The sequence below is a fragment of the Engraulis encrasicolus genome, chromosome 14 (genome assembly GCF_034702125.1).
Source record: "Engraulis encrasicolus isolate BLACKSEA-1 chromosome 14, IST_EnEncr_1.0, whole genome shotgun sequence".
In the NCBI taxonomy this organism is placed as follows: Eukaryota; Metazoa; Chordata; class Actinopteri; order Clupeiformes; family Engraulidae; genus Engraulis; species Engraulis encrasicolus.
The window spans coordinates 33,606,921-33,631,625 of record NC_085870.1 but is presented as its reverse complement, the minus strand read 5'-3'; the positions used below and the strand labels follow the sequence as shown (position 1 = coordinate 33,631,625).

The window sequence follows — 24,705 nt, the reverse complement described above, 5'->3', positions numbered from 1 at the left end:
ATGGAGAGTTCATACCAGCCGGATGTTCAACGGAAACTGGTTGGAGGTGGCAAAGTCACAGTTCCACCCAAACCTCAGCCAGAGCGGGAACAGTGGTCGAACAAGGTGGAATTCTTCCTGGCAGTGGCTGGACACATTGTTGGCCTTGGGAATGTGTGGAGGTTCCCTTACCTGTGCTACAAGAATGGCGGAGGTCAGTATGAGGGGCTGGGGAAGTCAACAGCCAACTTTTCTCTCTTTTCTTTTTTTTGGCCCCAGGCCCAGGCAGGGAGAGGGCCCAGAATTAGACCTAAATGTATTGACAAGGGGACTCTGTCGGCTGTTAGTTGAGGAGTGAGGAAGGCATTCGTTTAAACCTAACCTCCAATGACAGGAGAGAATATTGGTGATATTATGATACGGTTATATCAGTAGTGCCAACCACTCCCTACTTCCCCATGGCAGTTGGTGGCTGTAAAAGTAGGGAAGGAGGAAGACATGGATGGCAAATATAAGAACGTCTACTATACAGTCAAATTTAAAGTAGCAGTAAGAAGAAGTGCTCTAAGCCAGTGGCAACTATCAGGCAACAGAAAGCAGGCTACTGTCAACATCATGCTTTTATTCCAGAGGCGTTCTGTCAATTTTAGCAGTTTTGGTTTGATTACGGGTGGCCTGTCATTGTTAGGCTAAGCATGCATACGTTGGCATGGCATTGGCTTTAAAAGGCTCAGAGCTTTTTTTGTGGAAATTCCAACATCGATCAGCAGACATACATTATATGCACACCCTGCCGAATGCAACAGGTTTATGACAAACCGACTGACTGAAGTAGTACAGACTAAAATAGTATTGTTAATTTACAGATGTATGCTCTTTTATGAAGCTAATGCTCATGATAACCTTAAAAAACTACTTTAGGGAGAATTAAAGTCATAGGAGCATAGGCATATGGGTACCTAATACTGTGCTGGTATTGCCGGCTATTCGTAATATGAATACGAAGATAAGTGCATTATTGCATGATTTGCATAATATCTCAAAAACTCAACTGCAGAGTTGAGTGGAAGTGTAGTGCTGACAGGCTTGTCGTATACACTGTGCAATACTATGGGAAACAGTGTATACTGTCCATGCTCAGTGTCTAAACAATACTATAAAATACTACATAGGCTAATTCATAATAGGCCTACTTCATTTGGTTAAGTCCAAAAAAGAAATCAGTTGAAATTGTTGCATACAGCTGATAGAATGAATCATTACTCAGAGTCGTCCCTCCACCCCCCACAAAAAACGAAGGATGATTAAAAAAAACACTTTCTATGTTTGTATTGTCAAAGCTTGCTCATGAAGGCTCACAGTATGAACTAATATGGCCTCAGAGGTACCCACAAGTCTTCACTACTGTCATGATTACCCAGAGTTTTCTATGGGTTTTCCATAGTAGATTTACATAACTCCAATGCAGGTGTAATTGATCAAAATTATACTTTGTCCCCTAGGTGTGTTCTTCATACCGTATGTGGTGTTTCTTTTTGCCTGTGGTATGCCTTTGTTCTTCTTGGAGACTGCACTGGGCCAGTACACTAGCCAAGGAGGCATCACCTGCTGGAAGAAAATCTGTCCACTTTTTGGAGGTACTTATGGTGACAACATAGACTATTGCATTGACAATTATTATTATTAGTAGTAGTATTAGTAGTAGTAGTAGTAGTAGGCTAGTAGTAGTAGTAGTTGTAGTTGTTGTTGCAGTAGTAGTAGTCATTGTAGTAGTAGTAGTAATGTTGTTGTTGTTATTATTGATTGATTGATTCAGAGTTTGACTCTCTCTCTTGATAGGACTGGGCTATGGAAGCCAGGTGGTTGTCTTGTACACTGGGGTGTACTACATCATCATCTTGGCCTGGGCATTCCTCTACCTCTTCCACTCCTTCAGCTCGGAGCTGCCCTGGGCCAGCTGCAACAACTACTGGAACTCAGGTGCCCTGTCACTGTCAATCAATCTTACGTGCATAAAGGGGATTCCCCCAGGGGTGTTGTTCACGGGGATAAAGTGTCACCAGGGCCCCTTGTACATAGGGGGCCCACACACAGTCCGATTTATGTAGATATACGGCTGGGGAGTCCATTGCAGTTTAATGTACATAGGGCCCAATGTTTGCTGCTATGCCCCTGGATTCCCCAATACGCTACATTGTTTCTTTATGATGGTAATTATGCTTCTTTTGTACGTCGTCATCGTTCAAATCTTTTTCACAGAACACTGCTTTGAGTACGACCAGCAAAACCTGACAGATGACAGCGTCGTGAAGACAACATCATCAGTTGTTGAATTCTGGGAGTAAGTCTGATAGATGTGACCTACGACCTATGACACATGAACTAGCACATCAACTAGCACATGAAACATACAGTACATCCAAATCCAACAGGTAGACCTTTCATGCCTGTTTTCCTGAAAAAGCTTAAAGTGAAAAGTGAAGTGAAAGCCTGGGAAAGTGGGAAAGTCCAGCTCCAATTGTCATTGTGACACAGCACTCCATAGCACACAAGTGCACACTGTACATAACAAAATTGCATTTATGCCTCCCCCGTGCAAGGGGACAGCCCCCAATGATGCCCCAAGGAAGCAGTGCAGCGGGGCGGTGCCATGCTCAGGGTACATCAGTCATGGAGGAGGATGGGGTAGAGCACTGGTTAGTTAGTCCCCCCACCAACCTGGCGGGCCGGGAGTCAACCTTTGGGCTACAAGTCTGACGCCCTAAATGCTTAACCATGACTGCCTAATAATATAATGCTTAATATAACAACACCGCTATTACTGCTACACTGACATTGCCAAGAGTCTTAATTGGCAGATAAAGATACGGACATCCCCATTTTAAGGACGAGGTGATAATTAACGCTCTTTGCATTAAAGGGGTTTTGACTTGGTAGCCTGACTGTGGCTCTGCATTGTGGTTCTTCTGTATAGGAGGAGGATTCTCGGGCTGTCTGATGGGATTGAAAACCTGGGGGTTGTGAGATGGGACCTGGCTCTGTGTCTACTGCTGGCTTGGATCATCTGTTACTTCTGTGTCTGGAAAGGGGTGAAGACTACAGGAAAGGTGAGAAAAAGTGATGCAATGGTATGCAATAATGAAAAATATATAGGCCTACAATATTCCGACAGTTCATTTAACCCGTTAAAACGCAGCGTTTTAAATTTGTTGTAACCAGAATGGCAATGACCGGGTTGTAGTGCATCACTAAAGGCCCTGTTATGTCATAGTCGAGTAATACTATGTTAATTAACCTTTCAATGACTTTTACTATGTTATTCATTGACAAGCATGATGACGTTTCGACCTCTCGGGGTCGAAGAGGAAGACCGAGAGGTCGAAACGTCATCATGCTTGTCAATGAATGAATAAAAGGAAAAAATAACTTAAAGAAGAAAAAAATCCAAAGGAGTGTGCGAACCTTTTTTTCCACAAATACGTAATTTTTTTGTTCAGCACCTGGGATTGTGCAACTCTCTTCATGTACCGTATGTACACATAGTTCTCAATGCAGTCTAATGGAAGAGGTTGACAGAAATGCATTGTTGGCATAAAATACACCGCAGTCATACCTACATATACCTATCTATATGCACTATGTAATATTATCTAAGTTTACACTGTACATACCTAGCCCTAGGACAGTGCAAGTACAGTTCATCATGTTATTCGTCATTGAATGTTGTCACTCACCTAACTAATATAACAAGGATGGTAAAATAAAGTGTACCCAAAAGATAAATGACAAAGATGTTTTCTCTGGTCCACAGGTGGTGTACTTCACAGCTACCTTCCCATATGTGATGCTCATCGTGCTGTTGGTGCGTGGTCTCACTCTGCCTGGAGCAGCAGACGGCATCAAGTTCTACCTCTACCCTGATCCAGCACGCCTGGCTGACCCACAGGTTAAATGATTTTTACAGAGTAGTCTGGCCAAGCAGGTGCTGGATGGATCCCTCCCATCTCACTTCACCACCAACTGTAGAAAGGGAGCCAATGAAAATAAAGATGTGGTTTCAACATTACTGCATTTCCACCCAATTTTTAACTAACTACCTCACTGCTACCTTTTAAAAAAAAATCTGCAGCTGAGCCAGCTATTATGCCATGATAGCTTCACATACATTTTAAAACAGCAACATGAAGCCCAGATTCCCAATGTTCCCTTTTTAGCCTGTGGGTGTCTCTACTGTGTCACAAGTACATTATGAGTTAATATTGATCTTGCTGTGCTAAGACTCCAGTACTCCAGACCACGCTTAGAGTTATATGTGATCCTACAATGATTCTTTGCTAAGATGGTTTTGAAAAATGTTCCTTTAACTGTAAGATGGTGCTATATGTGAACTTAACCCCTTAGCGCAGAGCCGTTGTTATAGTTGTTATAATGTAGTTAGTATTTTCAGAAAATAGTGAATAGGCCCATCGGTGACCCCACCTGCAGTATATACTTAGGTTTAATTACTACTTAAGTCCTTTTGGAAAACACAGCCCCCAGATGATGTTCACGTCACACATCATCCATGGATGAAATGCCCTTGAGCGCTGCACCTAATTCCACATTGCTGGATTTTAATCAATCAGTAACCAGCATAAATAACTGTAACTGTATTGGATAAAAGAGCGATATAAATGTAATGTGGTGACATGGGAAATGGTTTAGTGTTGTTTTCAGGCCCTCATACTTTCATACACTCACAAGTTTGTTCTGTATGTAGGGGCATGTTCAATTGAGTAATTGATGTGGCATAGTAGCAGGGCATATATGCTGCACTCTCCACTGCTACTGGAGTGGCAAGTACAGCACAACCAATGCAGCAGAGGAATTACAGTAGTTCACATATGCCAAACCAATACTGTTTCCCTTCTCGCAGGTTTGGATGGATGCAGGGAGTCAGATCTTCTACTCCTATGGGGTTTGCACAGGTGTCCTAACAGCCCTAGGTAGTTACAACAAATATGAAAACAACTGTTATAGGTAAGTTTGAGCCACATCCTGAATACAGATTGCATGCCATTTATTCAAAAGGGGCAGTCAAAAGTAAATTCATTCATTTCACTATGTTTTGTGAACCGTGTGTAGGAACAGAAACAATACAAAAAACGCATTAGCTAGAATACACATCTGTATAACTGACGTTTTTGTCCTTTTCCCCCAGAGATTGTATCTACTTGTGCCTGTTGAACAGTCTGACCAGTTTTGTTGCTGGCTTTGCCATTTTCTCTGTGCTGGGTTTCATGGCCCAGGAGCAGGGCCTGGATATCTCCATGGTTGCAGAATCAGGCAAGTGACTATCTTATTCACAGAAATGGTTTTATTTATTCATTTATTTATTTATTTGTATTTATTTAAATTATTTGAATTGGTAGTTAATTGTTTCATAGATGTTTTTTTAAAATTCACGTATTTACATGAGGTACTTATGTGAGGTAAACATGTCACTTGTTGTCTGCAGAGAAGTGAGTTGCTTTCAATCCCATTGTATGTGTATAGTGCAGTAAAAGGCATTTATTCATGGTAATCAATAATAATAATAATAATTATAATAATAATACTTTAGTTTTATATAGCGCCTTTCAAAACACCCAAGGTCGCTTCACAGAGCATCGTGTAGGAAAGTGTGAGTGTGTGTGCGCGTCGGTGTGTGAATGCGTGTAAGTGAAAGTGCTTTTGGAACTAGCAGCCATAAGCCTCCTGGAAGAGGTGTGTCTTGAGGTGTTGCTTAAACATGGCCAGTGAAGGGGCATTCTGGATGTGGTCGGACAGATTGTTCCAGAGAGTAGGAGCAGCAACATGGAAGGCTCTGTCACTAGTGGCCTTGAGCCTGGTACGAGGGACGAACAGCTGGCCCTTGGAAGAGGACCGCAGGGATCTTGAGTGAAGGACAGGGGTGAAGGAGGCCTGTGAGGTAGTGGGGTGCCAGACCATGGAGGGACTTGAAGGTTAGGAGGAGGACTTTGTAGGTAATGCGTGACTTGATGGAGAGCCAGTGAAGCTGTTTGAGTGTGGGGGTGATGTGCTGCCAGGGTCTAGTGCCTGTTATGATCCTGGCAGCAGAGTTCTGGACATATTGCAGTCTGTCTAGGGCCTTGTTGGGTAGACCAAGCAGCATGGCATTGCAGTAGTCCTGACGGGAGGAGATGAAGGAGTGAGTGAGCGTCTCCGTAACTGTCTTAGAGAGTGAAGGCCTGAGTCTGGAGATGTTTCGGAGACGATAGAATGCCGATTTGGTGACTTTTTGGATGTGGAAGTGAAGTGAAAGTGATGAATCCAATATGACACCCAGGTTACGTACTTCAGGAGATGGGGTGATGGTGCATCCATCGATCTCCAGGTGGAGATCTCCAACCTTCCTTTGCAGCATTGCTGGTGCCACCACCATGAGCTCAGTTTTATTGCTGTGCAGTTTGAGGAGATTGTGTGTCATCCAGGTTTTGATGTCTTGCAGGCAGTGGACGAGAGGGGTGGGGAGGGACAGAGGAGAGGGTTTGGTGCTGATGTATAACTATATGTCGTTGGCATAGCAGTGGAAACTGAGACCATGGGAGCGGATGATACGACCAAGGGGGAGTATGTAGATGGTGAAGAGAAGGGGGCCAGGCACCGAACCTTGCGGAACGCCGTGGCTGATGGTAACTGTGGTGGAGTGGGAGTCTTTGAGAGTGACATATTGTTGGCGGTTGGATAGATATGAATGAAACCAGTTAAGTGCTGTGCCAGTTAATCCAGTGAACGCTGAGAGCTGTTTAAGAAGGATGGAATGAGAGACTGTGTCAAATGCTACTGAGAGGTCCAGGAGGATGAGGATGGTAATGTGGCCTTTGTCAGCAGTAGTGAGGAGGTTGTTGGTGATTTTGACAAGTGCAGTCTCTGTGCTATGGTGGGCTCTGAAACCCTCATGCTCATGGTGGGACATATGCTGTTGGAGTTGGGCCGCCACAGCCCTTGCCATGATTTTACTGAGGGAAGGAAGGTTGGAGATCGGACGGTAGTTGTTGGGGTCATCAGGGTCCAGACCAGGTTTTTTCAGGGTGGGGATCACAGCAGCAGTTTTGAAGCTGGCAGGCACAACACCAGATTCCAGAGAAGTGTTGATGATGGTTGTCATGGTGTGGCAGAGGGCATGAAGACAGGCTTTAACCAGGGTGGTGGGCATGGGGTCCAGCTGGCAAGAGGACGACTTGGCTTTTGACACCAGGTCAGTGACCTGGGTATGGCCCAGAGAGGCAAAGTAGGAGAGGCGGTGCTGTGGTGGGCAGGCAGCGGGGATGGGAATGTCCTGCCATGGCTGTTGGGTGCCAGGTGGCTCGTCCTCGTGGTGCTGGGGTGAAGCTAGGAGCTGCTGGTGGATGGTGTCGACTTTACGTATGAAAAAGTCTTGAAAGTTGGAGCACAACTCAGCATGGGTTCAATGGGTTGTTGGGAGAGCTACTGACCATGAACGGCACATTAATTGGGTTAAACAAAGAAAGATTTTTTTTTATTTTTTTTTGTGATTCACTGTTTTTTATTTATGCACACATTCCCAAGATGGGAAACAAAGACATTACAAAGTCAGTGATCAATACCCACCCACCCCACCCCAACCTTAGATACAAGTCACATGACCCAATAGGTCATAAGTGCAAAATAGAGAGAAACAAAAAGTTAACAAAAATGAAAGTTAAAACTAACAATAGACACAACATGTTATTTGCCTAATACCGTACAAATTTCAAAATGTTAAAATAAGAGAAAGAGAAAAAACAAAAACAAAAACAAAACAAAGCATGTGAGACATCTCATTGTGCATGATGTATCAGCAAGTCTGTAACTCCCTCTGCAGTTCTTTCCCACATTTGTATTGTGGAGACTCTGGCTCCATGGATTCTTGCAGTAGACAGTTCCATCATTATAACATCTTGAAAGTACAACAGCCATTTTCTAATAGGAAGCTTATGTGGGGGGAGCCATCTCTGAACAATTAGTTTTTTTGCTGCTGTTAGTCCTGCAAGCAACACTTTTCGCTGTTTCTCTGTACATTCAAACTGAGAGTCGTCATTCAGTAATAGTAAACTTGGTTCTAATGGGATCTCTAGTTCTAATAATTCAGACAAATTAAAAGTTACCCTTTCCCAAAAAGACTTAACCTCTTTACAATCCCAAACCATATGTTTATATGTACCTGGGATATTTTTATTGCATAAACTACAGTTTAGGCTATTTGTGTGCTTCGCATGGAACCTATCGATGGGCGTCCAGTAGGCCCTGTGACAAAACTTAAAATGAATCAACTGGTGATTGGGGTTCTTTGATGCACTGAAAACATTATCCCATACACCTTCCCAGTCTATAGAATCCGTCTCTAAATCGCTTTCCCACTTAGCTAATATAGGAAGGGTACAGTATGATGATTTTAAGAGCCATTGATATAAAAAGGTGACAAATCCTCTGCGTGGAGAAATCAGTAATTTATAGAGAACAGGGTGAATTTGTACATTTGAATCCCATGGTACCCCATAAGCACGCAGTGCTGACCGCAACTGAAGATAGAGAAAAAATGATGACTTAGGAATATCAAAAAGTTGACAAAGGTTTTGAAAACTCATCAGACCATCTCTGTTGTATATATCACCCAACATATGAATGCCACAAGAAACCCATGACTGAGATTGAAAAGGCATCTTTCCAGAAGTCAGACCATAATTATTCCAGAGAGGAGTGTGCTTGTGTGCTTTCTTGTCACATCTAACCTGTTTTTCTATTCCTCTGAAATTTCTAATTGTATACTGAATTATAGGACCAAAGTCAATATGTTTAGTTTTAGACAAAGTGGAGAATAATACATCTTGGAGTCTTATAGGATGCACCAGGTCTTCTTCAATCTCCCTCCAGGAAGTTAGTGATGATGAGTCTAACCAGATTTTCAAGGGACGCAATTGGAAGGCTTGATGGTACAATTTGAAATTTGGAAGTGAGAGTCCCCCATCCCCTTTGGCACGTTGTAAAGTGGAGAAACGTATTCTAGGGTGTTTTCCATCCCATATAAACTTCCGTAGAAGTACATCAACTCTTTTCCAATAGTCAGTTGAAGGTGGCAGCGGAAGCATCATACTAATAAAATTAATTCGAGGGAGGACATTAATTTTTATCACAGATATCCTAGTTTGTAAGGAACCTGGCATTTTGCTCCAAGTGGCAAGGTTCTGCTGTACATCTTTGAGTATTGTTTCATAGTTATACTTAGTCATTTCAGAGAGTGATGTCTTAACATGTATACCTAAATAAGTTAACTCTGATTTTACAGGGATCACAGAAGGAATTGCAATCTTCTTGGCCATGTTGTTGAGTGGCATTAATGCAGATTTGTCCCAGTTAATTTTATAACCAGATATAGCCTCAAATTCCTCAAATACGGGTAGTAAGCCATTGAGGGATGTCTGTAAGTCTGATATATACAAGATAATGTCATCTGCAAACAAAGATATCACATGCCTCGACCCTTTGATTTTAATAGGTGCAACAATCTGATATTGTCTGAAATATTGTGCTAGTGGTTCAATAGACAAAAGAAATAAGGCAGGAGAAAGAGGTGAGCCCTGACGTGTTCCTCTATAAACTGAAAATGGATCAGAGTGTAAGCCATTTGTGCATACCGTCGCTGAGGGATTTCTGTATAGAACTTTGACCATATCTATAAACTTGGATCCCAAACCAAACTTTTCCATAGCCATCCATAAATAATCCCAGCTGATTGTGTCAAACGCCTTGGCCGTGTCCAGTGATAGAGCTGCAGATGGGGAGTCTGCCTCTTGAGAGTGATGAATAATATGGAGCAAACGGCGTATATTATCCGCAGCTAGGCGTCCCTTCATAAACCCTGTCTGATCAAAATGTATGAGCTTCCCCATATACTTATCCAATCTTGAGGCTAGTACTTTTGAGTACAACTTTAGATCAGAGTTTATTAAAGAAATAGGCCTATAGTTGCCACATTCCGTCTGGTCTTTGCCTTTCTTTGGTAGTAGAGATATGAGTGCGGTATTCATATGATCATGAAAATGACCCTGGTCCACCGCAGCATGTATGGCCTCCAACAATACTGGGCCTAGGCTGTCCCAAAACTGTAGTAATAACTCTGGAGGGATACCATCCGGCCCAGGCGTTTTCCCCCTGGTCAGACTTCTCACAGCATGAAGGAGTTCTTCCAGAGATATGGGTTTACCCAATTCCTCAGATTCTGTTTGTTCCACACAAGGCATATTTAATGCATTCAGAAACGTATGGCATCTGCCAACTTCGAATGTTCCAGTAGGAGAGTACAAGTCTTGGTAAAAAGATTGAAATAATTTATTTATTTCTTTTGGATCAAAAACTATTTCCCCACTAGGTGACCTAATAGAATGTATGGATGCATATTTCTCACTCTGTTTTAATTTCAATGCAAGAAGTTTGCTAGGTCTACTGCCATGGAAGTAGTACGTCTGTCTAACCCTGTGTATGAGGAATTCTGCTTTTCTTCTCAATATGTCATTCAGTTCATGTTTAGCTGCTGTTAAACTATTTTCTACTGACCGACTATAGCATGTCTTAAGTTGACCTTCAAGTATATTACATCGTTGCTCCAATATTTTTACTCTCTGGTTCCTCACTTTATTTAAATTAGATGAGAAGGAAATACAAAAACTCCTTATAAATCCCTTTGTAGCCATCCAAACAAATATAGGATCAGAAACAGAGTCCCTGTTTATGGATAAAAAATCAAGAAGTCCAGTTTTAAATTCAGTGAGGAATGTTTCGTTTTGCAAAAGAGTAGTATTAAATCTCCACCTTGGTGATTTTTTAATTTTGATCCCCACATCAATTTCGATTTGAACAGGATTATGGTCAGATATTGTCATTGGTAAAATAGAGCAGGAATGTACAGCTGGACTAAGAGACTGTGATAGGAAAACATGGTCAATTCTGGAAAAAGTTTTGTGACTAGAGGAGAAGAATGTGTAATCTCTGACATCTGGATGATGTGAACGCCATGCGTCAAAAAGATTGAGGTTGGTTAAAAACGCATTCAAGTCACTAGATGCCTGATGTTGTGCAGCAGACACTACCTGAGAAGACCTGTCTAGCTTGACATCGCCCACTGCGTTCGTGTCGCCGGCAACAATCAACTCATATTCTGAAAATGAAACCAGAACAGCAGAGAGCCAGGGATAAAATGAGGCATCATACACAGATGGCGCATAAATGGATGCAAAGGCAATTTTCTTCCCTTGGATTGAGGTAGGGGAGCACGGGGCACAAACTAACGGGGGGCAAGATGTAACACGGACTTTTTATCAAGACGGACCAATCATTTTCTGCCTACTTCTGTAAACACGATTGTTTCAGTCAACAGAAGCCTTCAGAAAAGTTTCAAATATTTTCGTTGAGATTTCATTGAGTTATTCCACAAAGTGTGTTTTAGCACCCTGAAAGTATTTTTTTTCACGTCGCTTGTTTTTTGTTTAGTGAAGCAAGGGTACAAGCTACCAAAACTATTCTGATATTGCCGGATACTGTGTTTTCTTAGTTACAAAATGATACCATAATGAACGTTGTTGCTACTTCGTAGCCAGTGCTAGGTTGACAACAATCATGGGTGAGGCTAAGGGGGCAAATTGTAACACGGTAAATCTCAGTGAAATTCTCATTCTTGTCAATGGTAAAACAAAGGTGAAATGAAATTGGCACACAAATGCAAACCTATCACATTTTATTTGAAGTATAGCTCTATTTACTTTAATATTATTCATAATAAGTGTTTATAAAAGTTATTATTAAGCTATACTGTGAGATTGGATTTTGTGATTTTTAATGACTAATAAAATTAAAGCCTCTAAAGCTTATTTATTTATTTTTTTATTAGTGTCTTTGGTAAGAAAGTATCTTTAAGTATCGTAGATTTATAAACAAACACACTTGTGGTGAAATTATACTGAATTCATTGTTTTAAATACATATTTTCAGCATGTGTTACAACTAATCCTCCCCCTGTTACAACTTACACTACCTGTGGGGTAAAATGTAACATTTTACATCCTCCACAAACAGTGAAAATGTAAAGCAATGGTAGGTTTTTATAACAAACCACCAGTGCTAATATGTAACAGAGATGTGTACGTTTCATGTGTTAAAAAATAAATAATGTAACTGCCTTATATGTGAAGATATCAGCTCAAAAGCAAAAACCGTTACTTTGTGCCCCCCTCTCCCCTACACATTAAAGCCAAACGACCCAGGCCCAAGTCATTCTGATACGTCATTGTTTTCTCAATAACCACGTCTAGATTCCGTTTGAGTATAATCACGGAACCCCTCGATTTAGACAGCGCGCTTGAGGACACAGCGATTTTGTATGTCTTATCTTGCATGCGCGAAGCATCTTCTATTTTCAGGTGAGACTCAGTAATGCACGCGATGTCTACATTGTGCCTTCGCAGGAAGCTTAAACATTTCACACGCTTTGTTTTGGTATTAAGACCTTTAACGTTCCAACATAATAACGATAACTTAACCATTGTTGTCCGATATTAATCTTGTGTCAGGTATGAGAACGTGGTTTGAGTCATTGATCATGTATCTAAGGTTATCTCCCCCCCGTGCCCGCCCACACCCGCATCCCTCCCACAACTGTCTAGCACAGACCCGTGCAAACCACATAACGCATTCAAAAATCCTCGGCTCACTTTCCCCATAAGCAAAAAAAATAGTAGCAATAGGCTCCCAAAATAGTAGTCATCGTGAAAAAAAGCTTATCAAAGTGCATAGAAATGCGAAGGAGTAGCAATCAAAACAGAATAATAACAATTAAAAAAAAAAACCTTTGATGTGGGCTCTTGTTTAACAAGAGCTAATTTAACGTGAACTTGTTTAGCCATCTTAACTAGTAAACTGAACTGAAAGTACCCACATAAAAGGATATGTCGCGCCAGTTAAGGCCGGAGATCCATTATAGCGTTACGTTATCGCAGCTAGACGTACTGGATGTCCCAGTGTCGACGCACTGCTACTACAGCTCGCGTGGCCCGGGAGTTATATACAGGAAGTATATCAATCTACATTTCTAGCCGTTTTTATCCATATAGCAAACCAACTGCCCCTAAATTACAGTTCAAAATGCTCTTACCGAACTCGGCACATGTGTTTTTTCCACACACAGCTTGGCCTCGTGTTGTTATGCTTATGGTCGAAATCGAACATACCGGTAATCATTTGAACCCAGGTATCATAAGCACATGCAACATACATGCTTGTAGTCTATATTTTGTACACCCAAAAGTTCGACAGATGTCAAAAATCTACTTTTACCGAGGGAAATGCACCTTCGTGATGACCACAGGTATCATGGGACATCTTCATGTAATCAACAGTCATTGGGTAACGCAGTCCGTCAGCCGCTGCTAATTTGCATAACTTTCAGGAGAGCTCAACTTTTTGACGTGCCACCGGAGCCACGCTCGCCGTGCCGGAATCCCAACATGCATTGCGAGTCCGGTAACGACGATATGCCGCATTTCATTGAAAATGAATTGAATGCGTTGGTACGGCTTGCGTAAAACTGACTAGTGGATGGGCACCGTTAGCTATGCTTACGAATAATTGTGGACATGTCCAACTTTAGCAGTCTTCTTCGTTAAACAAGCAGTCCATGTTCTTCAATCAGTCAGCGACAGCCGCAGTATCTTCCTCCATGGTCGCATTCATATCTGTGCCGTCCCCGCTCAATGCAGGGAATGCAAGCTGCTGTCGCGGGGAGCTGGTGTCATCGGTGGCCGCAGCATCTTCCTCCATGCTCGCGTTCCTATCCATGCCATCTCCGCTCAGTGAAGGGAATGCCAGCTGTCGTCTCGGGCGGTTGGTGGTTGCTCGACTGGGTAGCTCGCGGCTGAACGCCTCCGCTTCTTGTGCTGACTCGAACGACAGCTCCTTGCCTCGATAAGACACCCGTAGAATAGCAGGGTAGATCAGGAAAGTAGATATTCCTTTCATCCATAGATCTTTCCGCACAGCTTTGAACTCTGCCCTCCTGTTGCTGGTGTACTTGCTGTAGTCGGCGAAGAACAGTAGCTCCCTGTCCTCATCCATGATGGGGGTGTTGTTGACACGAGCTTGCTTGACACCCTGTAGAATGGCCTTACGATCTTGGTAGTTTAGGACTTTGAATATGAGGGTTTGAGGACGATTGGGCTTTTTGTCAGTTCTGGTGGAGTAGATTCTATGCGCCCTTTCGATCTGTACGACTTTTGTTCCAAGAGAGGGTATCCATTTAGGCAGCATTTCCTGCAGGAATCTGATTGCATCTCCTCCCTCTCTGTTAGCCGCCAAATTCACTAGCCTCACGTTGTTCCGTCTTCCACGATCATCTCTGCTAGCTTTTCTTGAAGCCGTTCCACCTCCGTTTTGACGGTACCAAAATCACGTTTCAGCCCCCTAGTTTCTGATTGAACACGATCCACCTTCTCACCAAGGCCTTTCATCGCTGTCATATGTTCCATCAAGTCCTTTTGCAATGCATTGACCGAGGCTTTCACCCCGCCGAGCTCGGTATGAAGCACCCTCTCCACCATAGCCTCCATTCTAGCTTCTTGTTGCTCAAGTGCTAGCAAGATTGTGTCATTGCCACTAGCATCCGTGCCAGGCTTCAGACGTTTGCCTCTTGGAGAAGCATTTGGAGATGAAGAATTAATCTTATTTTTCGACATATTTGAGTCTGTCACTCCTCCGCCGTCGAATAATGTTACATTGAAAAACAAAGGAGCCCGTAAAATTGACTAATTATGGGGAAATGTGAAGAGCTTAGAATTCTCTGACCATCGCGCTTGTCGGTCCCACGTGACCTCAAAGAAAGATTTTTTAAAGTTTCCCATGTGAATGGGACATAATGTGAGATATGCTCTATATTGGACAAGTAACACAATGGCTACGTTTACATGAGACATTTAATTCCAAATTAACTCCATTTAATTCTGAATAAATCTTAATTCCGCTTTGAAAATGTCATGTGACACCTGCTAATTCGGAATTAAAGGAAAGATCAAAGTAAACTCGCCAGAACAATTTAATTTGGCATTATTAATTCGGAATTAAAAACATAATGTAAACGTAGTGATTGTCACTCCCACAAAAGTCACGTGAATACTAAAGTAACACAACCTGACAACCAGTAGCACAAAATGAATGACAAAAAGTATGTCAATTGTTCCATGAGAGGTAGTTGCTGAACAGTTGGCAGGGCAATACAGTTCATAGCCACACTTATTTAATCAGCTGGGGTTAATAAATAGCAAATTTATGGGCAAGGATAATACAACACAATGGAGAGATAGAGCTACTGAGAGGCTATGGTGCCAACAGCAGAGTACTATGTTTGGCGGTGGGAGGGAGGATCTGATAAGCCGCACAGCATATAATCTTGAGAAAACAGCTGTCGGAACTTGAAACTAATCTGAAGGAAAACACTAGCCGACAGACAGCCTTGTGACCTTAAGAGTATTGTCTGATGATGTTACCTAGTGCCTGGGGAAAGCGTGACCGAAGGACAGGGCAGAGGTGACAAGTTATGACCCGTGGGCCGTAACCTGCCCGTTGGTTTTAGGATCACAGATATCCATCTTTGATTTTCTCATTACATCTCCATCCATGGCTGCGGAGTCCTTGAGCAAGGCTCCAAACCCCACCTTGCTCAAAGGACTGTATCCAATACCCTGTACCAAAATAAGTGTAAATCACTTTTTTATATAAAGGTTGGCTTTAACTAGGTGTAATGTAAAGTGCAAAATTCCCCAGGTCATCTTAGTCAAAAGAGTTTAGTTGAAGGTAACTGGACGTCTTTTAGTTGCTCGAAAAGTTTAATCTCTTTGATTTAGAGATCTTCTAAAGAGAAGTTCTAATGCTTATTTATGGGGATCAATAGTATCTCTGGTGAATGGACCTGTGGGACAACCCCTTTTCACAAGACACAGTCACATGCAAAGGTGTGAATTGGCCTGAGAGTCATTAAAGTGGTTCTACTACTATTTTGTAATGTTTTTTTGTGTGAAATGAGATGAGAGGAGAAATGAGCAGGAGAGAGATGGGACAGCACTGGGAAGTGACCCAGGCTGGACTCGACCCTGCATGTGAATTTGTGGGGGGCTTAGCCTGCTGTGCCACAGCAACCCTCATTACTAATTGACTGTCGTCCTTCTACTCATTTTCAATGGCAGGTCCTGGGCTGGCCTTCATTGCATACCCTCGGGCTGTGGCCATGATGCCCCTCCCACAGCTCTGGGCTATTTTCTTCTTCATCATGATTGTGTTCCTTGGGCTAGATAGTGAGGTGAGACACATCAAGTCACTCTGTTCTGTTTTGTCATAACATGAAATACGCAGATGGAAGGACATTTATTTAATTACTTAGAGGTTGCAGAGTAATTGTAACGGGCATTCAGAACAGCGAAACAAGGTCTAGTAACACTTTTTTATGATAGTTCTCTATTTAGTATACATACACGATACATACTTACCAACATGCAATAAAATGCACTGATGTGCATACCTTAATTTAATCCCAAGGTATAGTGCAAGAATAAAATTGTATGTTTTGGCACAATTTTACACTGCACTAAATGACATACTAACATGGACAAGTAAGTAAAGTAAAGTACCTCTCAACTTATTTTTGTGTGCACTTTGTGTGACAGTTTGTGTACCATGAAGCGCTTGTCACAGCCATCGCCGACATGTATCCATCCTTCTTCAAAGGGCTGTACCGACGTGAGTTGCTCCTCCTTGGCATCAGCATAGGGAGCTTCCTGATTGGTCTGGTAATGGTAACAGAGGTGAGTTATCCAATCACAAAAGAGATGTGACTCTAGATGGATGGGACATGAACATGGCCTTCCATTTATCCAAATGAGTTGACTGACAGTTTGTAAGACTACAAATAAAACTAATCTTCCATCATTTATAAAGGGATAAGAGGACTTAGAGATGCATAGCCTCAGGCAATATGATTTGGTTATTAACTTCATTGCGCATTGCCTCTGAATTTCTCAAACGTGGTTGGCAGATATTGCAGTTCAACACAGACAGAAATACAGTACAATTGACACAATACATGTAGTGTGCAATAGCTTTTCTTGGAAGAATATTATGCGAAAATGCGAGAATGATTCATTTTTCGTTTGTCCCTACAGGGTGGCTTGTATGTCTTCCAGCTCTTTGACTACTACGCATGCAGTGGCATGACCCTGCTGACTTTTGCCATTCTGCAGTCCATCTGTGTTGGATGGGTATATGGTGAGATAAAAAAAAAAAACCTTAACTTAGTACACTAGTACTATATACTCACAAAATTTAAAACAAGAGAACAAGGACGGATCTCTATGAATCTTGTTCTTATATACTGTATGTATATATGTGTAGCTTTTTATGCCTTTATTATGACTGGAAAGTACAGAGAGACTGGGAATTAGCGGGGAGAGGCAGACGAGGAGGGCTCTGCAAATGACCTCTGGTCGGAATCGAACCTCGGTCGGCGGTGTAGCTGTTGAGTGCCCAGCCGATTGAGTCATGACTGGTCATGAAATGAATCTTTATTCAATAAAATATAACACATTTATGGTACCGGTCCATGCTGCATAATGAGAATTAGTTTTCTTTTACACATTGATTAAAACCTTTGAAGTTTACAGCCTCACAAGACACACAGTTAGACACTGACACGTCAAGTACAATTGTTATACAGAGACAGAAATAGACATTTTTGTCCAAGACATTTGCTTTCATTTGTTTCAGACATGTAAAAGATTTTCCTTTACTCGACGTGTTTAGATGGTGTAGCTTCTGTCATCCTCAGATGGTCAGATGGGTGTGAAGAAATCTAAAATGATTGTGAAGTGAATGAAGTGACTAGGAAAACCAATGACTTGATTTAACAAGAAGACATAATGAATGTAATGCATTTAGGTCTTGGTTTAACGAATGCAGAGATTTTTTAAAAACAGATATTTTCTTAATCTGCACATTATATGGTTTAAAAAAAACATGATAAAACTCTGGATTTAAAATATGTATATCAATTTTAGGGAGCAAAAACTCTGTTTACATTTAAACAAAAGCCTCAAATGAATGTGTTTACAAAAATATCAAATATGTGTAAACAGGGTCTTATTAATGGATTTTGTACTGCAGGTGCTGGGCGCCTGTATGATAACATTGAGGATATGATCGGCCATAGACCTTGGCCCCTGATGAAATACTGCTGGCAGTATGTGACCCCCATTGTGTGCACAGTGAGTGTCATGTGAACACTGCATGGTTTTGCGTGTTTCTACAAACATGGTTGGTCTAATATAATTTGTTGTTATTATTTCTGGACCCCATTTCTCGAAAGTGTCGCTGCAAACCAGATAGCAACTAAGTAGGATGACAATGGGACATTACATTGGAAGAAAGTAAGCTATGCAGTTAAGAAATGCATCCTCGGTTTGCACAGGGATTAGATTGCCTTTATTGCCTTTATTAGGATGAGATGTATTGTATCGGTCTGTCAGTGTAGCTAATAGTATAGTGTTTCCCTACACTTTGTCTCTTTATCTTTTAAATTGCATCATTATTTACACATTCTTCTCAATGATTATATTCTGTATCTTACATGTAACAGAAAAGATTACAGAGCAGGTGAAATGTCTTACTCCTACTATTCTGTGTCTGTCTTTGTCTGTTTCCAGACTGTATTAACATAATAAGCCTGAGTCAAAAGTCAATTTTTTTGAATAGTAACCCTTTCTGACACTATACAGAACCTCACTATTCCAACTCAGTCCTTGAGGTATGGAGCGACAAATACATTGTAAGAGATGCCAACTCCCATTTTTACGTTAACTATTTACTGTACGCCACTAATTTATTTCATTTTTATTTCATTTATTCACACTGGCCATTAACTGTGGTGTGTATCTAATACATTGTAAGAGATGCCAACTCCCATTTTTACGTTAACTATTTACTGTACGCCACCCATTTATTTCATTTTTATTTCATTTATTTACACGGGCCCATTAACTGTAGTGTGTATCTAAGACCCTGTGCACGTGTGGGCCTGCAGTAAGTGCTCTCATGTAGAGTGGCCAATGGCTACACATGCTGTTGACAGAGTTGCACTGGACAGAGTGGAAGTGACACCTGCCAGGACCTCCTGTCTAAGACCATGGCTTACTGATAGAAGAAAAGAAAGACACATGATGGGCACATTCAAAGTCACAGCCAACACAAAACAGAAATAATATGTCTACACACCTTTCCAGTTTAACATTTTCAGGAAGTCTGTGGCACAATGAAGAGATCCTGTCAATATACTGTATTGCTTACTAATTTACCTACTTCATATATTTACTTATTATTGGTAGTGACATAACATATTTCCATATATCCCCAAGGCCACGTTCATATTCTCCATTGTGAAGTACACACCGCTGCAGTTCAACAACACCTATGAGTACCCGTGGTGGGGCTATGCTTTAGGAGGCTTCTTCACCCTCTCCTCCACTCTCATCGTCCCCCTGTGGATGATGTATGCCATCTGCACCACACCAGGAACCATGCGTGAGGTGGGTGAGGAAATCGCTGACATTACATTACATTTAACAGACACTTTTTTAATCTAAAGAGCAGCCAATGTCATAATAGGCTATGTGAGGAAGTACAGGCTAAACAGGGTTAGTGCTTTTTTTTACACCAAGGCTTCATCACATTCACAATCACATTTACTGGCAAAGTATATTTACTGGGCAAGAGTGGGGGCTGTTGCAAATTGTTTTGACAATCCAGCGTAAGTCTTGCAGACTAAGTGGTAAAACTTGCCAGAAGACTGGTCAGTCAACCTTACTCTGCTCACACAATAAAGCTATACAGTTTTTACTTTATGAAATGTACAACTCTGATTTGGTCTAAAAATCCCCCAAAAACAGAAACTGTGATTAATCTTGTGATTAATCTGTACTTTTGTATGAGGTGCAGACTGGTTGTGTCCTTCATGGTGCTACGTATTTTTTGAAAAAAGGTTCGCACACTTCTTTGGATTTTTTCTTCTTTAAGTTATTTTTTCTTCTTTTTATTCATTCATTCATTGGCAATGACGTCATTGCCAATGAATGAATGAATTCAAAGAAGAAAAAATAACTTAAAGAAGAAAAAATCCAAAGAAGTGTGCGAACCTTTTTTCAAAAAATACGTAATCTTTTTGTTCAGCACCAGGGATTGTGCACAAGTAACTCTCTACAACTTCATGGTGCTACGCTCTTAAGCTATGGCCCACCCCTCACCCCCTGCGAGTCCCCAGAATGACCAGATGCATGTTAATAGGTTTATGATGTTTTCCCCCATTGCCTTTCCAACCTTTGGCACATTGAAAGACCTTGCTGTAGACTATGGCCACCTTTGATATTTCAAGGCTAGATTTTGGAGTTATCGGATTACATGTTGCAATAGAAGAGGCCAAAGTCACATGTACTGTCTACCACAGCATGGTAGTTTATTAATATTGGCCTATCAGTATTATTTACATTACATGACATGACATTACATGACATTGCATTTGGCAGACACTTTATAACCAAAGCGACTAACAAACGAGGAATATTTATCTGAAATATTCAAGCATCAACCAAAATGGGCAATCTATTTGTAACCAATTTTACACAAAAATGCTGAGAAAAGAGGACATTGAGCAGATTGGACTGTATAATGGACAATGACCATCACCCCTTGCACTCAGTCTTTGCCAACCAGCGAAGTCTGTTCAGCCACAGATTCCTCGCCATTCCCTGCAAGACTGACAGGATGCGTAAGTCCTTTGTCCCCAGGGCCATCCAGCTATTTAACTCAACAACTCAGAAGAACACACTGAAAGAGATTGTTATAGGTGACTGGACCGCATAAATCCCCCCGCCCTGCCCCACTTCCATCCCCCATCCATCCCTCCTCCAACAATCAGTAACAACTGTTGCAACAAGAAACTTTTTATATCTGAATGTTTAATGTTAAATAATATTTTGTATGTATGTATGCTACTAGACACCTAAATTTCCTTCGGGATTAATAAATGTTACTCTACTCTACTCTACTCTACTCTACTAAAACAAAAATATGTAACCATGACAGCAATTTTCATCATTTGTGAAGAGTTGTCAAATTCCCTCGGGTGGTCTTTGTCAAATTTCGCTTCTTTTTCTTCAAATTTTTAATTAATCAGTATGAAATTTACATTTAAGAACATATAAGAGCATAGTATCTTACTAAGGCAAGCACAAACGCCTTGCTATGTTAAATGTAATCTGCAAGAATTAAATATTATGTTTTTTGTGTCCACCAGAGAATAAGAACACTGTGTACTCCTGCGACGGACCTGCGTAACGGCCAGTCCAAAGAGAAGGCGCAGCAGCAGTTGGTCACATTTGAAACATTTACCAACTTACAAACACTACGCACAAGCAGCACCCACTCAAACTCGTTTTCCCAAAGAGGAGTGGTCTAATGACAAATGGGAGCTCACCTCACAAAGTAACACCAAGGCACATGGATTTCTGGGTGCTTCTTACATGCCTGTTTTCTATTCTTGACTCACTTTCTGAAGATGTAAAAAGGGGTACTGGACTGCTGATATCATAAGCAGGCACTGTACACATAAAATAACATTGCACAGTGAAAAATGCAGTGGTGATTCAACACCTAGAGAGTCAATGAGTGTAGCCTGGATACGAGCAACAGCCTTCTATGGGAAGCTTCTGTATCCGGGATAAGGTGTTTCAATGCGTCAGTATCCTCTGCTTTTATGAAATTCTTTCGGAATTCTCTACCTATATCCCGATTTGTCACAGTCCTAAATAAGGGCTTATCTGGAGTTGGGAAAATGTGTTTAGGGCCCATATGTTCAAAGACAAATTCGGGATATTTAATATCCTGATCATATTTGGGATACTGAGCTGCATACGCACTCAATTAAACATCTTTTAGATTGTATTTAGTCTCAAGGTACTTTCTAAGCGTTGAATTGGTGCTGCATTTTTTTTCTGTGTAGATAGTTTCGGCAAAAGGAGACGCGTGCAATTATGGCTACATTGTTGGGGCCGTTTAGTATTCAATCCAGTTTGGGGATGGATAGCAATGGACTTACTTATCTGTATGTGTTGGCACTTTTGACATGGCTAACGAGACACTCAGTCAGGAGACACAAGTGCTGAAAGTTCTCTGGACACCACGAGTCTCACTTGCAAGGAGTGAGCGCCATCTACTGGACAACATTAATAGTTCCACTTTGTTACAACTCAGGAAGTAAGTGGTAACCAGTGCCATGACGCATGATGTGCGTTAATGATTTTTCATTTTATTTTATTTTCTTTTTTTAAAGTTAAGTGGTTGAAGATGACTTAGGCTAAAACGTATGTCTGTGTGTCATGTTAAGCCACAAAATAAACACAAGGATTGTAGTGTGGAGGTTTCTTTTTTTGGTATAACAAATGTAATCATCCAGTTATTCGCACCTGAAGGACACCTCTTGGTCAAAGGCAGTGCTCATTGATGTATCCAGAATCAGAATCAGATAGCCTACTAATGGTCCACTATACTTCAAGTGTCGTGCCTGGCTGTGCAGAGCAGTGGCTGCCTGTATACAACCTGTGTATGGACTGCAGAGGGCGCTGGTCAGCAGGCCACGATCTTCAATTGGCAGGTGAAGTCGAGCTCAGTGGGACGGTATATGGATGCACCACTTCCAAGACCTTCCCTCTCTCTCTCGCTCTCATTTTTATTGTGAAATTGGCTGGTTGCTTTATCTTCCATTCATCTCTCTCTCTCTCTCTCTCTCTCTCTCTCTCTCTCTCTCTCTCTCTCTCCCTTCAGTATACACTTGAATGAATAAAGTAAAATGGACATTAGGTTAATCTTGAAAGGGACCATTTGTGGGCACATTATTGGTAAATAAAGAGACTTAGCCTGGGGATTCCCATGTTGCCTCCTCTCTCTGTGAAAGTGCATTCATGCACAATATGATGACAGCAACCACACAATGATGATGATGATGTTGTTGATGATGATAATCATCATGATGATGATAACATTATTGAGAATGTCATTATTATTGGTCAAGTTCTGCCATTTTAATTTTAGGCTTAGTGTAGTCTACACAGTCCATTGTCTGCTACTGCACACAAGACTATTTTCATATGAGATATTTTGTGATTGGTCCATAGAATTAAAAGACGTACACTGCTTATCTGGTTTTGCCACAATTCACTTATTTCCTTTTATGTTCATTTTCTGTTGCTGTTTCCTTAAAATCACCTTAAAATCAAAGCATAAGGTATCTGTAAAGACTCAGTTTGATGCTGTAGGCCTTAGGCCAATAGTACTGTACCAGTCATTGAAAAGACATTACTACCATAGCACTACACAACTACAGCAGCTGTAGTAGTGTAGTGCTATGGTATTAATGTCTTTTCAATGACTGATACAGTACCATTGGTGGGACGGTGTGCATTACCATGATAAATGAGTTAAGTCAGCCACTAGGCGGCGCATGGTGGTGTGTCTCTGATCCAGTTGAGCTACACTGTTTGTAAGCTGCAGGCCCACCGTTCAACCGTCCAACATTGTACTGTACGTATTGAGAGTGGCCCTTTCAATATTGTCCCAGGTCCAGTGAAAGCTGTCAGCGGCCCTGAAGAGCTGTTGCCATTCATACAGAAGATGTGGAATCAGACATCTGGGAGGGGGTTGATCATGTAGCGAACAGGGGAGGGGTGAGGGAGAGGGAGCACTTACACTCCGAACACCAAACGGAGCTCACCCCTCCCACCACTAATTGTTTTTTAGTGACATGAACTAATGTTAGCGATTGGATAAAATCGCACAATGTTTTTTTTTTTTTTAAACAGAGTTCATCCCTCTCTTCAATAGGCCTAAATGTTTCTCAGTTCCGCAGTTCCAGATCCTCAGGACCGTATTAAGCCAATGTGGTGCCCCCGGGCACAATACGTCACTGGTGCCCCCTAAACAAACAATATTTGCTAAGTTTGTGTCATGTGTCTGGTCAAAAATGGTTGGTGCCCCAGGGCACTGTGCCGCCAGATAATCCGGCCTTGGTCTGTACAGATTAAACTAGTTCTAGGGGAGGGTAAAACATATCCAGGCCGTGCCCTCCTAGTGGTGCAACACCTTCAGCCTTGCTGCTAGTCAGGTCAAGAGCAATGCAAGTACTTTCTGAGCTCCTGAAAAATCGGGAACTCCTCCCACTTCATTGGAAAGCAAATAACCACTAGCAAACCAAGGGAGGTCGCTTGTGAAATACCGTTTGGGAAATGTTAATTGTTATGCTCTTGGTCAGACCAAGTCTGAAAGAGATTTGAAAGTCGATGATAATCAAGGCTATCTCAGTCAGCATGTTAGAATTCCTAATGGTAATTAGCTGGCACCTGAAACATGTGCGAATCACGATTTCTTCATCCTGCACTTTGGCTCCCGACGGTATGGCTCACGCCTCGGGTGACGACAATCTGTTAAGCATGTAAAAAATCCAATTTTCCTGGTGAGAAAAAAAAACATTCAGAGAACTTCAAATGGGATTGTTCTATATCCTTTAACTATAATGGTGTAATTGGATGTAAATTGAAGCTTCTAGGCCTGGAT

At 41.6% G+C, this 24,705-nt stretch overlaps 1 protein-coding gene across 1 annotated transcript; it reads left to right on the top strand.

Annotated features, from left to right (window-relative positions):
* Positions 1-22,491, top strand: slc6a22.2 (solute carrier family 6 member 22, tandem duplicate 2). Its single transcript, XM_063215486.1, has 14 exons — positions 1-193; positions 1,482-1,616; positions 1,819-1,959; positions 2,239-2,320; positions 2,954-3,086; positions 3,791-3,925; positions 4,895-4,998; positions 5,180-5,304; positions 16,245-16,357; positions 16,722-16,859; positions 17,217-17,319; positions 18,214-18,314; positions 19,461-19,631; positions 21,395-22,491. The coding sequence occupies exons 1-14, from the start codon at positions 1-3 to the stop codon at positions 21,554-21,556; spliced, it is 1,836 nt and encodes a 611-aa protein (XP_063071556.1). The 3' UTR covers positions 21,557-22,491.
* Positions 22,492-24,705: the final 2,214 nt, after the last annotated feature.

Bases quoted from the DNA above. Each gene is read 5' to 3' on its own strand.
- slc6a22.2 (XM_063215486.1), top strand. From the start codon at position 1: ATGGAGAGTTCATACCAGCCGGATGTTCAACGGAAACTGGTTGGAGGT. The intron at 2,321-2,953 runs GTAAGTCTGATA...TCTTCTGTATAG, and splicing joins TCAGTTGTTGAATTCTGGGA to GAGGAGGATTCTCGGGCTGT. The intron at 18,315-19,460 runs GTGAGTGTCATG...TATATCCCCAAG, and splicing joins TGACCCCCATTGTGTGCACA to GCCACGTTCATATTCTCCAT.